Source organism: Corvus cornix, chromosome 4 (assembly GCF_000738735.6).
Source record: "Corvus cornix cornix isolate S_Up_H32 chromosome 4, ASM73873v5, whole genome shotgun sequence".
NCBI lineage: Eukaryota > Metazoa > Chordata > Aves > Passeriformes > Corvidae > Corvus > Corvus cornix.
In genome coordinates, this window is record NC_046334.1 from 47,420,020 (window position 1) to 47,438,606 (window position 18,587).

At 37.4% G+C, this 18,587-nt stretch overlaps 1 protein-coding gene and 1 long non-coding RNA gene across 10 annotated transcripts in view; one reads left to right on the forward strand and one right to left on the reverse strand.

Moving 5' to 3' along the window:
- GABRB1 (gamma-aminobutyric acid type A receptor subunit beta1) overlaps positions 1 to 18,587 on the reverse strand; it is a 123,912-nt gene that overhangs the window by 41,452 nt on the left and 63,873 nt on the right. For all 9 annotated transcript variants that reach the window (XR_005601723.1, XR_005601722.1, XM_039550727.1 and 6 more), the window contains one exon: positions 14,810 to 15,030. Coding sequence is in view for 7 of the 9 variants with exons in the window: in XM_039550727.1 (XP_039406661.1) it covers positions 14,810 to 15,030 (221 nt within the window). In the remaining 2 variants the exon portion in view is untranslated. The remainder of the gene's footprint in view (positions 1 to 14,809; positions 15,031 to 18,587) is intronic.
- Positions 1 to 18,587, forward strand: part of LOC109144958 — a 54,034-nt gene that overhangs the window by 34,745 nt on the left and 702 nt on the right. Inside the window, exon 2 of the long non-coding RNA XR_005601724.1 lies at positions 17,101 to 17,212. This is a non-coding gene — a long non-coding RNA (uncharacterized LOC109144958). The remainder of the gene's footprint in view (positions 1 to 17,100; positions 17,213 to 18,587) is intronic.

Genomic DNA, 18,587 nt, shown 5'->3' on the forward strand with positions numbered 1-18,587 from the left:
GGTTAGCTGTGTTCGAATGCTGGTGCGAGCACATTGGGGAAGGTTGCACGGAATGGTGAGAAGTGAGAAATGTGGGGATGGCTCTTCTATTGGCTCTTGCAGCTGAGAGGATCAAAGCCTTGATTAAAGAAAGAGAGAAAATGAGCATGTTTTATGTACCAAAGCCATGAGTAGAATGAGGACAAGGCTTGTTTTCCTAAACTCCTTAAGTATCAGGACAGATAATCATGTATTTTTGAGAGTTTCCTGGCTCAGGCTTTGGTGTTAACCTGTATCAGACCTTCTTTTCATCTTTTTTGTCTTGTCTTGAGTAACCTCAGAGCACCAAGCCTGACAAGAGTTCAAGAAGCATTTGGACAGTGCTCTCAGGAACATGGTGTGACTCTTGGGGCTGTCCTGTGCAGGGCCAGGAGCTGGACTTCGGTGATCATTGTGGGTCCCTTCCAACTCTGAATATTCTGTGATTCTGTGATCTTTAATATTCTGCAGGCTCAGACTCTGCAGGCTTTTGTTCTCTCCTAGGAACATGTCTGCATTTGATTCTATAAGCAGTTGACGTGTAATTCCTCACCGTCAGTATCTGCTGTTGTGCTGGGTTTTTTTATCTTTAGCTTTAGGAGCACAGTACAGTAGACTCTTTCTAATGCTACCTTGCCTTTATTTATGCAATGTTCACGAGGACCGAACAAGTAAAAACCTCCTTAGATGACACAGATGCTTTTTACCATAATGTTAAAATACTGAATTTAGACTGAAGCTTATAAAACAAACTCTTCTGCTTATGTTTTCTGAATAGGAGAATTTTCAGATAAGAACAGGTTGTTTATGGTGTTTAATTCTCACTTTGTGTTGTTTCATCATAACTTTTCTGTGTTGCATGGCTTCTTGAGTCCCAAGAGGTAGTTGGGTAATTTTACTTGGGTTTTTTTTGGTTGTGGGTTTTGTTTATGTTTTTGTTTTTGTTTTTTTCCCTCACAGGACAAGAGGGAAATACAGTAAGGCATTGCTACCTGACTACTGTGTCACATTTTCTGTTGAATTTCATAGTTCAGAAGTTTGTCCCTGAACTGTTTTGATGATGTAAGTCATAATAAATTACATAGGCATTCTTTCATCAAGATAAACTAATAAAAATGTAGAAAAGTAGGAAAGACGTGTCAACCTGCAGGGTTTTGTAACTTTCAACCTTCTCCTTTCCATCCTGTATAAATTTTTGCTATCATTCTCATGTCTAGTAGCTAAATACCATATTATTGCTAAGGGTTAGTGTCCAGTGGTTTCACAGAATGATTTCTTTCCCTTCAATGTTTCCTTATGTTTGTATCAAAGGATGGATTTGAAACCTTTAGAGGAGAAGGGTTTAAAAATGGGTTTGGAAATGTTATATTTTCAAGTTCATACATTGCATTTTCTACTAGTTTCATACATGCTTCCTGCATTTAATTTAAAGTTGCTTTGGAAGGGAAAATATTTACATACACATTTTACTTCTTGTTACCTTTACACAAACTAAGTGCATACCTGGCATAGGGAAAAGAACTGCGATAAGTTTTTCCCTTTGATCTCTTGCTATGGCCAGGACTGTCTCTTTGAGTATGCTAACAGCTCTTCAATTTAGCAAATAATTTGCTTATCCTGATAAAATTTCCTACAGGTGACTGAGTATAGCAGAAGATTGAGTTATTCCCCATGAAAGCAGGAAGTCTTGAATAGTGCTGTGCAGTGTTCAGGCAGATTTACTTATAATCTTGTAAGCATGCAGGCCTTTGATTTTTTTCAAGAAAATGCTTTGATATTTTCACTGGCATCTTAAACATAAGACCGACATTTTGCCATTAGGAAATAACAGAAAAAATGAATTAAAAATGGAATAAAAGATGACTAGTGAGTGAAAGCTCATACATATATATCAAACAGCCATCACCTCAATGCTCACAAAAAACAGAAACTTCCATCGCCATTGAGAAAACATTTCCAGCTTATAGGGAGACCTACAAAATATCCTCAAAGACTAATCTGGAAACTAAGCTTTATGTCTGTATCATTCACAACCAGAAGAGTGAAATTATATGGGTACAAAATACTTGTGGAAGAGGCTGCAGTTTATAACCCAGGCAGTTCAATTGCACAGAGCTCTGAATGGCCATACCTGACAGAATGGAGGAGGTAGTGACCACAGAATGGGTTGAAATATTTCAGATGAGTTTTTCAGGAAAGAAAATACTGATGATCTGTGAGTTACAAGAATTGTTCTAACATGTACTTAGCCTGAAACCTGTTGGTTTGGTTAGACCTAAAGAGGAGCTTGTGTGCCTGAAAACTTCCCTATATTTTTTCACTTAAATTAAGTGGTGCAATGAAAATAACATTCTTTCATGAAAGACAACAATTTTCTTTGGAACATGTGTCACCATGTGGTCTTGAAATGTCTGAGTTTTTGGGCTTGCCTTTTTTTTTTTGGTACAGGTGTTAGTCAAAATGAATAAACCCAATTCTGTTTATGTCTTCTTTAATGATAACCACACAAATCATCCATCAGTTTGGATCCCTTGTATTTAGCAGATAGGCTGTCCATTTGAATCATTGTCATGAATTCCCACAATAAGGAATATTTCAAAGTATTTTGAGTATTTAAAGTAATACTAAGCATGCATCTGCTATGCAGAGTTCTCCTTTCTAGTGATTTGCTTATGAGAAATTAAATAAGGTTGCATTAATATACCATATATAGCATAATTAAATATTACTGAAACATCTGTGACACAGCTTCAAAACAAAACCCTTGTTTTCTCACAACAGAATCCCAGCAGGGGGCTCCCAGGTAACACAAAAATCTGTAGCAGTCTTAAGATGCATTTGGTGCCCACACTTGGATGATAGCATGTATTTTAAAACTTTCCAGAATTTGAATTAAATTAATCCTTAGAGTAGTCTTTTTTTTTTTTTTTTTTTTTTTAGCCTTTTACTTAAAGCAGGTTTTAGCTGCTGAACTCTTTTGGCTCATCTTGAAGTGTTTCAGTGGGAATTGTTCTTCCTTGCATCCAAAGGTAGATGGTGAAAAGCTGAAATTTTTCCCTTAGGTCTTTCAAAAATCTGGCTGGTACAGGTCTTGTGCCACTTTAGGCTTAACTCTACCTAATATCCCAGAGAGATACCTTGGAATCCTTATGTGCTTTAGTAACTCTCTGTAGGTGGGTTAATGTATACCCTGTGTTATCAAATTATATTAAGAGCAGAATTATTAGTCTCACGTAAAGAAATAATTTTAAAAAATGAACTATTTCTGTATCTTTCTAGAATCCTACCAAAAAAATAAAAGTGCTAGTTTTATAGCTTTTTCATTTACTTCTTTCACTGAAGGACTCAACAATTGGAGACCTTGTAACAAGACAAGTAAGCCAGTAGCAAATTGTATTTGAAATTAGGCCAGCTGGGGTCAATGCAATATTTCCTAGGAAATAAGCTGGCAATCTTTTCTCTCCCCTCTTTCTATATGAAAAAAGTCTGACTAGAAATTTGTCAGGAGTATTTCTTCAGAAACATTTATTCAGGTATGGAAATATTTCTTACAGAACAGTTCAGGACTAATAAAATGGAAATTGAGATTATTTTTTAATTGGACTCCAAAGGCGTTTTCTGATGGAAGAAAATAACAGGAAATGGGTTAGACATATTTGAACTAAATCCTTACCAATAAAATCTGTGCAACTTTTTCTTTCTGTCCCTTGACCAGGAGATATTAAAACTAACAAATACAGCATTGAAGATATATGGGTGATTTAACTGGATAACTGTTAGGCCTTTAAAAACCTGCTAAATATTAGCTCTCATTTTACTGAAAAATAGCTAGCCTTAAGCTATATGGTCTGTTGTTTGTAAAAAGGTTCATCAACAAACCTGAGAACAAGTTTGAAACACCTGGTATCTGCTAGTAAACCTCAAAATACTAAGTTTACCACACCAGATTTACTTTCCAGGTTCTTGATTTACACAAATATAGTATGAACAAAACTGGAAGTAGATTTATGCTTCCAATATAGCCATTTGATCACACTGTCTCACATAGTTTACAAATCCATCTATCTAAAGACTATGAAAAATGCTGCATTTGCAGTCTCCTGTGACCATGCTCTCAGAGGTTGCTAGAGAGGCTCTCCTAAAAGAGACATCAGCAGCATGCATCAGAGCATCAGAGAGTTACGCTACCCAGGCCTGAGAAGTTCCAAGAGCTGAAACTTGCCCAGGTTTCTTCTGCTTGCGCCTTGATACATGGGAGATGTCAGCTTACCCTTGGTGTGCAAGTTATCTTCTCAGACTATAAACTTCTCTGTCTGATGTATACAACTGATAGTAGTATAAGAGGGCATATATATTTCCTCTTGGATGACTGGTGTGTCTCATTGAACTGAGACTACTGGTATGCATGTGGCCTGCAAAAACTTGTCTTCGGCATTTTTTAAGGAATATGACGAACTGGACACTCTGCATATGTGGAAAACATACAGATTTGCAATAAGGAAGCACAAATAATTTGTATGTGTTTTGATTTGGTTTTGTTTTTTTCTAAGAGAAACTAAGTATAATGAGTGTATACTCCTACTGACCTGACTCTAGAAAGCACGTGTGTTTTTCATTTGTGTGCCTGTGTTTTATTTAGTAGTTTGGGTTTTACTTTGTGTATGTGTTTTCTGTTGCCATTGTATCTGGAACTTCGTTGTTTGCTTTTGTAATGGAATTTCAAGAATTGGAGCCAATGTTTCTGTCAGTGGGACATGTTGCTGGTACTGAGGTTGGAGACTGACTGCCATGTTACTCTGACCTGTGGGCAGATACCTCAGCTAAGGTGAAACCAGCCACTCTGGGGGTAGACAACCCAGGTTGGGGGAGCTGCAGCTGATGTTGCTGCCTGATGATTTACCCAGAGATTGAGGAATGGTTCCCTGTCAGCTCAGACTCCTTCGTAGGTCACTCCCATGTACATTTACCTACTATAGGTTTTAAGTGCTAAATGATTTTCAAGTTGCTTTGTCCCCACTTTCACTCTTGCTTTAGGCTCTGAGTAGCTCCAGGATTTCTGATATTTCTAGATACTTCCTTGGAAGATCATGTCTAATTATATCTGTAATCCAAAACTACATGAATTGTATTTGAAGTACCTACCTCTGGTCTGCTCAGCTTGATTTCCCAGTCTAAGAAAATGAGGTCAGACTGGCAGTTTAAGACGAGGTTGTATTACCAATGCTGTAACAATACTTGGTAATCTTACCTTATTAATGGCTTTATAAATGAAAGCATTTTATTTGTCACATATTTTGCCTCTTAAAATGAGGTAATTTTGTCCTAACAGTTATAACACCATGTATGTTGATGCTACAGCAGAAGTGCCAAATATAGGAATGTACTACTGTATTTTATGGGGTAATTAATTTTATATTTTACATTTTATTATACTCAAGGGCTTGGCTATTATCTAGATTGTGAATTCTCCTGCAGCTACTTTTAAGCCACGCCAATGATATTTGAGAAGAAAGGCTAATCCTCTTTTTAAGTGGAGATATTTATAGAAGAGTAAGGGTTAAAGAGAAAATACCTTTCCTGAAAACATTTTTAATGCATTATTATTTGCATCTTTGCACTGTTCTCAAAATACGGATTTTAATTTATTGTAAAATTACTTATAAACACTGCATTTGATTGCTGTAGTGAATTAAATCAGTGCAGGGATGCTCTTCACACTAATATCCTTAAACACTTCATATGGTACCAGCCAACGTTCTGTGTGCTACAGCACAAAGCAGACATGGCCTGATGGCTCTGGGCTTTGTGAGCAAGGGGATGTCTCTAGGAAGAGAAGCCCCCACAACCTAGCATCATTTATTAATTTTTCCTTTTTCACTTTTACGTCACTAGTAAACAAGCTGCACCAGCATTTGTTCAGGATTTCAGCAGCTTTCCAGGTAGTGTTTATCAGGGAAGTGCTTGTCTCTTTGAGAGAACACTTAAATTAAGACCCCTCCCTCTTTTGTATCTAAGGGCATTCAGTTTGGAGCAGGTCTGGCAAAATATTTTCTATCTCCCCTAGGACTTTAATTAACCTGCCTGATATAATTATTGCACAGAAATGGTACAGATTGATCCCTCATCCCATGCCCCTCTGATTTTTGGCTGAACAACTGTTTCACTGATGTCATGAATCAACATCAATATAAATTAAGTAAGAGTGAGGTTGGTTTTAAGCAGCTAAAAACTTATATTTTGTCCTTCAGTATTAATTGTTCTTAGCATGCTTAAAATGAATAGTAAGTAAGCTAGAAATCTGCAGCAGAGTACAGATTTAATTACTGTCCCTCGAAATTTTTATCATTAGAGGGAACTGCTTTTTATTAAATGGCTTTTTAATGAACTTCAGGACCTGGAAAGCACACATAATGTGGTATGTACCTAATGTATGGTGATAGGAAATATACTAAAATATGTTAACATATTGGGACTCAGCATAGATCTATTTTATGTACCTGTATATAGCCTTATATAAAAACATACGCTAAATAATCTGTACTGCTAACAGTATATTTCAGCTATATAAGTTAAATTGCAGTGGTTTTTAAAATGTTTTTGCCTTTTTCTTTCAAAAATACAAGTAAATCTTGTAACTGTATATGTCCATTTGATGTTCCTTGCAAAGTATAAGCAGCAAGAAATGTGTTAAAAATCGAGTATTTCAGGGAAAAAGCAAATATTATGACATTATGCAAACTTAAGCACTAACTTCCAGAGTATGCAGATTAAGTATGTGCAGCTTCAATGGTGTGTATCTAACTGGCCACACTGAAACAGCAGGAGTTACGTGGCTCAGTTGTGAAAAGCTTGTGAGGATTTTCTTTCTGGTTACTCAATTATAAGATATCTCTGCATCTGAGCTTTTGCGGTGTGCAGAGGAGAAAGCTGAGCTAGCAAATACACAAAAGTTCCTATCTCATTTAATGCCTACCCCCTAAAAGCAAGTAAAGAAGGAATTACTTGTAAAAACTTGCCTCTACTGCTATCGAATGAAGTGATTCTTAGACTGTGTATATAAATTTATTTGAAATACCTCTTGATCAAAAGTACTTCAGTGCTATTCTCGGCCATTAAATTCTTTTTTCACTTGATTTTTGTCTCCCAATATGTTTGAGCCAACCGTAATAGTGTTATTTATACACACTAGAGATAAGCTTTGGTGTGACTAGAGTTCTTTTAAAAGTAAGATGTAGTAAAAAAAAATTGAAGACCACTTTATTTAGAAGTGGGATTTTGATGCAGATCAGGTTGACAGTGAAAGAGTAATAATTTCAAAGTATTGGAAGATATTTGCACTTCTGATATGGGAGAAAAGAAGGACTTGCTCAGATTTAGTAGGCAGAACATAGTCTGTAAAACAGAGGATAAGAAAATAATCCAAAACCTATTTATACCAAGATGGTAAGAGATTATGTGCTGCCTAGAAAATATGTAACCCATACTCTGCAGTGTCTTTCAGCTTTACAATTAAACATTTGTTAAATATTGTCTCATAATTTTTAATTGATATCTCTATAGTATTAATGAGGTTAAATAGTTATTAAAATATGAGTATACTTAAATAGTTGACATATCATTTCAGTAATCTGAATTTGATCTAGAATCTGCTTGAATTAGGTGGTCTTTGAAAAAAGCTTAGTGGGCTTTGCGCTACAAAATGGTTATTTAGTTCTTCAAAGTGCAGTACTTGATAGCTGCAATCAATTACAGCATCTAAAGCTTGTGTTGAAATTCAAGCCTGTGAAGCCAGTGGTGACTCCACCAGACTGCTTATGAACTTCAACTACTGATTACAAGAGCCAACGCTCATATATTTAAAGCTGAGTCCATGTTCAGTACTTGTGTTTCTACTGGTTTTTTTTTATACACTCTCTGTAGAGATCAATTCAACCTGAAGCGTTTCCTCATCTTCCCTAGGTATTAAAAATACTATGTTACAGGGAATAAAAACCAAGATGGGTGAAAATGGAGGAAAAGGTTCTAAATCAAATACAGGGAATTATTTGGTAACTCAGTATATGGAATTTATGAATAGTTGCTCCCCACAGAGTTGTGTGTTTCTGCCACGTCTGCTGTACACTGGGGGTACGAGGGGGGAAGTTTGCTACATGTGCCACTGGAGGGAATTCAGTCCATGTTCATCCTCTCCTCAGGGGTGAGGAGAGCACCTCTTAGGGGGATGGACAGCCATTGGATTCACCCTGGCTGTTTCTGAGGCTATTTGTGCTAAAGGAAGAGAGCAAAGCTGTCTCTGAGTTACACCTGGGACTTACCTGGCCTGGTGGCCAGAGAGGACCCTAGCTTTCTTCTTTTTTTTTGAGTTTTCAGCCTTCCTTTTCCATTTGTGCTATTTATTAACTACCAATTAGCCACTTAAATTTATTGAGCCTGCCATCTCCATTTTGTGTTTGATGCTGATTCAAACCTTGATGTTTTGGAAGAAGTACTTCTGGTTTGTACATGGAAGCCCATAAGCAGCTGGAAGTTTTCTATTTACCTGCAGTAGTAAAGGTCTACATAAATGATGCCACATAAGTTTTAGGTGTTGTACTCACTTTTGTCTGAAATTTCCTCAGTTTCATCTGTGTGCTTTCAGTTATATAGTACTACAGTGATATCTGTCTCAGGTAATTTTAATCAAATGATGTTAAAGAATTATAAAATACTGTGTTGATTGTTATCTTTCATTTAGCATAATAAGTGTGAGTAAAGTAGTAATGAGATTGCATGGAGTTACTTAAAAGATGTGTAGATATGGCATTTAGGGACATGGTTTAGTGGTAGACATAGCAGTGTGAGGTTAATGGTTGGACTTTATGATCTTAAAGGACCTTTCCAACCTAAACTATTCTATGATTCTGTGATCATCTTGCACCAGCCATGCCATGGCCTTATAATTGGGTTACAGGCCAGGAAGAGGAGATGACAATAGGATTGACAGTGACACAGACACTTCAAACAGTCTGCAAGTAGCTAAAAGGACAAAGAAGACAATCTTTCTGCCTCAGGATCAATTTGCCTTGTCCTTTTCCTCCTTTTTTTATCTTTTGAGTTAGAAGAATGCTCCTAGCAAAGCACTGCCTGTGATAAGTGTCTTGCTGACTGCCCAGCAGGCACATATGCTTGTTTAAGGTCTGTTGGGAAGAAAGTTTGCAGCAGGTACAGTGTGATCTGTTGCAGGCTGAACAGGCATCCAAAATGTGCATCTGAACTGCCCCTCCTCCATCCCTACCCCTTTCTAATAGCTGTACATTGAGGAATGTCTTCATTTGCCCATGAATCCTGAAAACTGACTCCCCAAGACTGAAATGTTTTGGGAAGTGGAAGAAATTATGAAAAACTGCTTGACTTATTTTTGCAAAGTTCTTGTATATTTCTAGAGTTTAAAAATATAAAAGGAGTCCCAAATTGCTTCTTGCGAGTCTTAAAATGCTCACTGCTAAATCTCTTTGCATTGATATGTGGAAGAAATACTTTGTAGCATTTTCAAAATGATCATCTAATAAAATACTCCTTTATAATTTGCTCTGTATTTTTTCTGTAGTGAAATAAAGTGTAGCTTTTTATTTCACTATACAGATGACATGGCTTTTTATTATTTAGAATAACTGCAGTCTTTTTTTTTGGTTGGAACTGTTTAGTAACACAAGTAGGACAATCTATTTAGTACCACTGTAAATAGGCTCCTTGCTGCCATGATGGGTTGTCCTCAAAAGGACTCAAGAACTGACTCTTTAAGGAAATCCGTGAAGATGTTTGAAGGAAAGCCAAAACTCCATAGCTTCAAATCATGGCAATGCAAAAGCAATCCACAGACTATGAAAATTTCACTGCAATAAAAGATGTAAACAACTGTCTAGCAAATTTCTTTAGTAACACTCTCAGCTATATTGCCAAAATTGAGGTAGTAAAAAGGCAAGTTTCCACTAAAATTAACTTTCAAGATTATACTAAAAGCTAAACATCCTGCATTTAAATACAGCTTTTCTTGCATTCCACCTCTGAGATATGCTTCCATGGATATTACATGAATAAGGGGTTAGTAAATCCAATGTTAAATGGATCAATTCTCTGATCTTACTGAATTGGTTGGAGGTAGGTCAATTTGTCTGCCAGTGTTTGCATCACAGAAAACTTCATTTGTTTAAAAAATGGTGAAATAAATCCTTATTTTGAAGATAAAGATTATTCTTCCCCTTGTCCTCTTGCAGTTGTAGCAGTGCCTAACAAAGTGGCATCCTCTGCTGCAACAGTATAAAAATGTGTGGTCTCAGTGAAACCAGAAGTTTTAGATGGTCCAAACCAGCTCTTCACATCTTGTCATGATATGCTCAGTCCCCCTGTCTTGAAATTATGTGTCTGAACATCAGAAGGGAGAGAAATCTGTGTACAGGTGTCGCTGAAGGTACGTTATGCTTCTTAACAACCCTTCTGAAGGATATGCTCCTTCCAATACACCACATGAAATTCTGCTGTTGCTTATTGTGGGGCAATGTCATGATAAAAGAACAGATGTCTCCAAAGCAACAAGGTGTCATTGTTCTGCTAGTCAAAATCTGTGAAGAATTAAGAGGTGGCATAAAATACTAGGAAAGGGTGATTTAAATCAGAGCTTCCATTCCTGACATCATGACGTAAGAATCTGAGTACAGAATTCAGTACAACAAATTATTAATGGTTCCTTAAATATCTCAAAGACACATTACATGTCTAGCATCTTACTTGGGAAAGAGTGGAGAAAGGAGAAGCAAAAGAAGCAATAGTATGTATTAGTTTAAGAATCTAGAGCTTTGGGAGGGATTTCTGGAGAATCTTGCCTGAACAGGCAATAACAGTAATGAGAGACACTGCTAGCACCAGAAGGGTTAGAGCTAATGGGATCCAACCACTTGTTAAAAATGGGGAAGAAAAAAAAATAATCCAGTATTTTACCAGCTGTACTGGTGCCAGGCTGGAACTGTCTCATACACCAGCCCCAGAGTGCTGCAGGTTTGCACATTGACCCAAAGGGATTTTTTTCTTCCTCTTAGGAAGCAGGCGGCTATGTCGCAGAGAATTGTAATAGCTGCTGGTGGGAGTACTTGATAGAAATTGAAGAAACACAGTCTTCAGGTACATATTACACAACAGTGACACTCAACTTCCCTGGCATATTTGAAATGAAATTCACTGGAAATATTACCATGGAGTTAATTGTGTGTGTAGTTCTTGGGTGAAAGGATGAAAGAGTTACTTGGTTAGTAATGTTACACATTTTTTTACCACTGTGAACAATTAACAGAACTGGCTTTTGAAGCAAGAGACATAACAACAATGCACAATTTTAGATGTCAGAAGGCTTAGGAATATTCTGTGTCTGCACAAGTTTATAGCACACATTGTTCTTTAAACTGTGGGGACATAGCAGCTGAAAGTTACTAGAAAAAATAGCTAAAGGGATGTTGAGTTCTTCATAGAAATAATACAATAATGGAGACATACTGTAGTGATAATGCTTTGGTACATGATCTAAAACCAGTCCAGTGTATCATGTGCATGTTTCCCTTGTTTATTCATCTGTAAAGCCAAATGGTTAACCTTGGTTTATTCTTCCCCAGCTCTGTTGAGGCTGAACATTGCATCAATGGCAAATTCCTGTGTACATGGGTGCAAGCAAACAGGTTATTTAGAGCTGTTATGATTGTTCCAATTTCTGTTAAAGAAGCCAGTAAAATTTCATAACTGAGCCTGAACGGAAACATTAACTCTGGACTGAAAATAGAAAAGCTGTTTGGGGAGCAGGAGGCATGAGGGAAAGGAAGCATTTAAATCATCCTTGAGATATGGTTTAAGGCCCTAATTTGTGGGGAATTCGGACTCTGGTTGCAGCATAATTGGTGTTGTCTTTCTTGTTCAAGTCATGCCAGGAGATGCTCTGTCTTCAGCAAGGAAAATGAAACTCGCAGGTCACAACCTGTGTGAGAGGTTTGGTGATACTGTCTCCATGCTCTCTACTACACAGAAGCCAAATCAAGGTAATATGCTGCAATGTTTCTTTTCCACTTGTGAGACTAGATTGGAACTGTGCTCAAATTTCTGACAGGCAATGCTGAATTTTACCTAAAAACATTTTCCGCAGTGTTTTCTCATGTTTGTTTCTTAAGAGGCATATATATCATCTGGAATATGAAAAAATGATGCTTACATGAGCTAAAGGTAACCTATAGGCTGACAGAAGCATATTTATTACCATGAGGAAAGTGACCACTCATAACCAGATGCAAGTTTAGTGCAATAATTGCCATCTGTTGTATGAAATTTTTTTTTATGTATCTTAACTTCAATTTTTCTCCTGCTCATCTGTTATTTTTGTCTTTGGTTAGATCTTGTGGGATGGGGACACTACATGTGTTTTCACTGGCAACTACAGGCCAAAGTCTGTTCACCAGATGTGTCTAAACAGTTGCCTCGTCCTTGGAGAAAACATGGTGCATCAGCTTGAGCTGTGAAAAAGACTTGACAGCTCAGCATCTCTTTCTGCATGTTGTTGATGATGGCAACACTGTCAGTGTATATGGGCCCTTCTGGCAATACTTGGCCGTACTGCAGCCTGAGACCCGGCTGCCTTCTCTGGGCTGAGAAGGTGGGGAAGCCCAGAAACCTGGGAGAGTTGGAGGTTGCTCCTGTGGCAGTGTGCATTGAGGGCATGAAGCAGGAGTGAGGGAGGAGAAGGGAATTGCACAGCACCAGACTGCGAGTGGAATATTGAGTGCCCTTCATATTAGTGTGGGATTTTCTGCCTCGTTTTGTTTTGTTGTTTGTTTTGTTTTCCTACACAAGCAGTGAGGTATTGAATGGGGTATTAACTCAAGGAGCTGCAGCTCTTGCAGAACTGCTGCTTAACTATTCAAATGTGAATGGCTATTCCATCATATGAACTAACAACCTCGTTATGCAAAGGTGACCATCTCTGCTGTTGCAATGAAGGTTTGCCTGAGCACCTCTGAGAGAAAGAGCATGGGCTTTATGCTCAGGCAAGGTCACAGCTTCTCAGCTGTGCTGCTGTTTTGTGAATGAAACACGTGGTAGGGCTTGAAGCAGGTTCACCAGATGTGTCACAGCTCCTTTTGCTACTTCTGCAGAAGGCTTTTATTGATACCTGACATATGGCATGTGTGGGGAAGCACATCCATGGCATCATTTCAAGGTGTAGTTTATAGTGTGTATACGACTGCTTGTGAGGGAGTGCTTGGCTCTAACACACATTCTTGCCACTGTGCAAATTCTGGAATATAAATATAGTTAGTTCCTGGCCTTAAAAAAGGAAAAAAAAAAAAAAGGAGAAATATTTTGAAAATTTGTCAGATCAGACCAAACAGTCCTCTCCTAAAAACTGTCCTGCAGGAGTCAGTTTAATTGAAAGGAACTTTAGGAGGTCTGAAGGCAATGAGGAAGATGTATTCTTCAAATGCTCAAGTTCAGCAGATGATAATGACAGCCTTTGGTCTAACAGCTAATTCCTCATGGGTCCTGCATTTTCTTTTTCACAACTGAAATCTAACTGTACCAGAACAGATCTGGTTGTATTAATATTAAAGTGCCCGTGTGGTTGTTGGTAGCAACTGATGCAATGCCTGGGAATCTGACAAGTTCAAAAGTAAACCCACAACTAGTCAAAATAATAGTTTTTAAAGCATTTTTTGTTTCTTGAGAAGCTTGAACTGATGGGTTGGAAGGCTTTCTTTGCATGGTTAGTGCTGTGTTTTAAAAGGTTATGTTTTTATAGGCTAAGACGTAATTTTAAAATTCTATTTTCACTAAGCTCTAAGTTATACTTCGCCAAATATTGTTTTCATTTTGAATCACTGCAGCAGTTTGGTTTTTTTTTTCGTTCTATCTTAGGTACAATTTTGAGGTATTTCAGCTAGGTTTTGTGCTTTATGACTTCTTTTCTGATTAATTGAACTATGCTTCCAGGTTTATATTCTCCAAACATTATTTTCACTGTTGAATGATAACAATGATCAAGGGTTGTTTCAGGCAGGCAATATTATTTCCAAGCAAAGCTACGTTAACTTCAAAAATAATACAATAAAGGCCTACTCAGGCTCTGCAGAAATCTCAACATAACAAATAACTTGGCTTAGTTTTAATTTTACAGTTGTGTACCTTGTCATTAGATTGTGCCTGTTCAAACTTTAGGATATATTTTTATCTACAGGGGTGAATGTGGTTTGCACTGTATGAAGAAGCAGTTGTGGTGTGAAGAAGCAGTCATAAACCAAGGCAGGTTAAAGAAAACTTATACTCAGGCATACAGATAGTATTTAAATAATTTATATAAATTTACAAATATCTCCTTTGTATTCCCTACCAAATGTTGGTCACGTTTCTTCAAATGACTCCAAATTTTAATTTCCCATTGTCCTAAAAAGCTGCTGGAGAAATTTTAGAAGGAAGGAAGCGTTTGTCTAAGCTGTGATTGATTACCAGGTGAGAACCATAATAAAGATCTTTTTAATAGTTTTCACATACTCAGAAGAGCTGAAAGAAAGAGGCATTTGGCTTTGTTAGCTATGGCTCTAGCTATTAAAGGTAGTGTTGCTGCCATGTGGAAAATCCTTGGGTGTGTTGTGGCTGACTAAATGGAGTATGTGGTGACTCATACAGCGGCCCTGAGAAGGTAGGAAAAAAGGATAGGAAAGTGGCATTGGTTCTACCTGCACTTCTGCCAGCACAGACATAGAGCTGATCAAAACACCCAACATACCGTAGGCCATAGAGGACTGTCCCATCTGGATGGAGTCGAATCATTCGGTTTTTCACTGTCACCCCATGGACAAATGATTTCTTGTCATTTTGGAAATACGTGTCCGGCACCCAGAGCTGGTCAGCCACTCTGTTGTCCAGAGTCAAGTTCAAAGGTATTCCAGAATAAGAGAGCCTTTTATCCCTCCAGGACTGCTGAAAGTACATGGTCAGTGTGTAGTCCTAGGGAAGAAACAAGAAGGGCTTTTTGTATTTTCATACTGATTAACTGACCAGAAGTTTATTTTTAGATGAGCCTCAGTGACTGAGTATCAGTAGCAATAGGAAATTTAAGGATCATTAAGGCATTGTTGCCATTAGGCATGATCATGGGTCTTGGCTTGTTCATGCTAGTGTCAAACTTGACACTACTCACCAGTGGCAGTGACTGCACCAGGCTTTCAAAATCTCTTGGCCCAGAGGGAATACACAGCACATTTGGGTCTCCAGTCTGTGGATCAAACTTGGTTTCTAATTTTTTTTTTTAATGTGAAATGAGCAGTGTTTAGCTGACCTCAGCCAAACAGCATTGCATAGCACTGAGGATATTCTTCTGATATTCCCTCCCTTCATCTTGAAAGATTCCCCCCACACTTCAGAAAGGCCCAGCCCTCCTCAGAAAGAACAAATACAACCTCAGAACATAAAGGATAACCTCCCATTCCACCTCTGCTGGAACTGCCAGATGTAATGACTTTAGATAGCCAGGCGTATCTTGTCTCAGCCTGGGAAATGTGGTGCTTTCTGTCCTTGCCAATTTGCTTTTACCATGTAGAAAATCAACACCTTTTCTTAGCTATCATGTTATAACTTCAGTGAAATACCATTTATGCAGCCTTGCAGCTTTCAATTTGTCTGAAAAGATATTGTTCTAAAGGCTTATGGTCTGATTTACTCTCTTGTATATGTCTTTCTGGGAAATTGGTGATTTTAAAGGTAATCAATTTTTTTTCAAGCGGAAAACCCCATGTACTTTGTAGCTCATGGAGTTCTTAAAAGATGGTTAAAACAGCAGTATGTGGACTATTAGTTTGCTCTTCCTCATCGCCTCCCCCAGCCCTGTTTTCAAGTGACAGGTCACTTTGTCACACATTTTTTATGGTAGAAGGGCATCAAAATCATAGCTATTACTGAAAAAATTGGTCAGGAGTAAGATTTTCTTTTATGTGATAGAAAACCTTACCACTGTCATTGTCACAAATCCTAGCCTGGACTCTAATTTTTGAAGAAACAACATAAAAGCTGTCTGATACAATTTGTGCTCTTCATCTTTAGTGGCTTAAGACTGTATCATTGCCATGAAATCAAAGCAGAATTGTTACCTTTCAAAAAGACTTTCTACCTGAAATGTTGCATCCAACAGAGCTATAAACTACAGGCTTACCAGTGAAAGTTGTTAATAAAAATACTGTTCTTCCTTGCCCTGGGCCTGTAGCTTTGGGTTTTTTTTTTTTTTTAATGGATGAAATACGATTGATGCTCAGTGGTTATATACAATAGGACAATTACATCCACTGTGAGCACAGACCCCAGATCTACAAGGATTTCATAGATATGCCCTTTTTCAGGCCTACAGATGGTTGCTACCCACAACAGACACAAGAGATTGTATGCTGAAGGTTTGTTTGTTTTTTGCTGGCCTGAGTCCCTAGGAGGAGGTCAGGACATCTTTGCTTTTCAGACCATGCTGCTCAAGCCTGGATCTACAAAGTAATGCAGCGAGGTATTTGCTGTGCTTTCCTGAGTAGGTGATTTAATTTAAATAGTGGTACAGAGGAGCATGAACACCAAGGGGGCAAGTTTTTGAATGTACAACTTGAATACAGGTGGGTTAGAAGCATCATTGAAGAGAAGTTTGCCCTTAGTTCCTCTTACACATATACAAACACCAGTTGGAAATTGGATGAGAGAAAATGAAAATTAAAAAACAAACCAAAAATGAACCAAACAAGAAAAAACAAAACAACCCCCCTCACTCAACACCACAAATACCCCTAAAGCCCCCACCACTATTCTGGCGCAGCTTCATATGTTGTATCTATTTCCTAACCTGTCCTATTTCAAGCCTCTTTAGGTAAAAAAGCCTTCATAGATGACTGATAAAATTTGAATCCTCAGTGTTGCACCTGGTGTCCTCTACATCTTCTGCCTGATCCAGCAGAGCCTATCCAGTCTGCAGCATAGATGGAACAGAAATTCCAATTCCACTTAATTATCTTTTTTTCTTCTTGGTTTTCTTTATATTTTCACTAGGACTTAAGGCTGGTTTTGTGGAATTGTTATGCTGTCCTACAAAAAAGCAAACAATTGAGAGTGGTGTCTATGTGATGGTTCTCAAAGCTCAACCAAGAGAAAAATAGCCATGGTAAGCTACAAAAGATCCTAAAGGATGTGATCAAGTGAAAGAAAAAGAAATTGTCTCTTGGCTATGACTACTAGAAGTTGAGTTGCTATTTTTAGCATCATAGTCTGTTAAGAAATTTTGTTTCATCCAGCTGTGCTTTATATGAAATACTGCTGTTAGCAACACCACAGTAGAGAGAGTGATCCTCTGGTCTGCAATCGTGCTATACTATGGAGAAGTACGTGGCAAGCCAGCAAGTGTTAATGAAGAAAAAAAATCTGAGCTTCATCCTAAAGGAATCTCAGTGTGTCTTAACTGAGGAAATTATCTATTTTTTTTCCATTCCTTAGTACGTGGGGGTATTACTCATTCAATGTTTTAATAAGAAAAATGGTCTGATGTCACAATTGTGAGAGTCCCTGTCATGGTAAGTTCGTATTTTAAAAAGCGTAGTTGAAGATTGTTTTAATGAAAAGCAAATTATATCTGCACTATAATAACCCAAATTTTATAAACTTCCTAATTGTTTTTTAATGGAAAACAGCCTTACCTTTCTTATCTCTCATCAGTGACATATAAAATGCTGGCAAGTCACATCTTGGAGGTTTTTGTATTATTTTTTATATTGTACAGTGGTGCGAGTGAAGTGGGGATTGAATGACTACTTGTCTTCTACCCTGTAAAATCTGCTGGGGATTTTGTGCTTTCAAGCTCTAGAGTATATGAATAATTTCTGAATCTGTCACATCTGTAGTGGTAATTGAATTTTTTAGCTTTTTATGAAAGCTTCCCAAGACCTCAAGCATCAGTCTAGATATGAAAATAAATCACACTGTGTTTAACTTTCATATTTAAGAATTTCTATTCATGAGTTAAAAAAGCAGGGCCCAATGTAAAATTAAAAAAAGAGAATCTGTTTCTGCAACTAACTGTTCTTTCAAATGATTTGTTTTTAAAAATAATTCACTTTTTATAGAAACACACCGAACATTTTTTTTGCTGAACTGTATTTTCCATAATTAAAAAAATCTGTACTTCTGCTGAAAAATCATGATATTTCAGTAGATTTAATAGTGCCGTTCATGCTTTCCAAAAGTGCCCTCTTTCATTTTCAGAGCATAGTGAACCTTTAGAGTGGTAAATGTTTGAGCACCAATGATAAAGCTGTTTTGATGTGTATCTGGTCTATTTTCCATTTTTTATGTGACAAATTTTGATTTATTAGAATGAGATTTTTTTCTCTTTCTTAGTAATTGTGCAAATTTCTTATTTTTTTGTATCAAACCTGGAATTTGTAAATGTATTTATGCAGATGTGTACTATAACTTATAAGTAAATCTGTTATCAGTGCTTTAATAAGGTGGGTTAGGTTGCTAAGACAAATACTTACATGCTA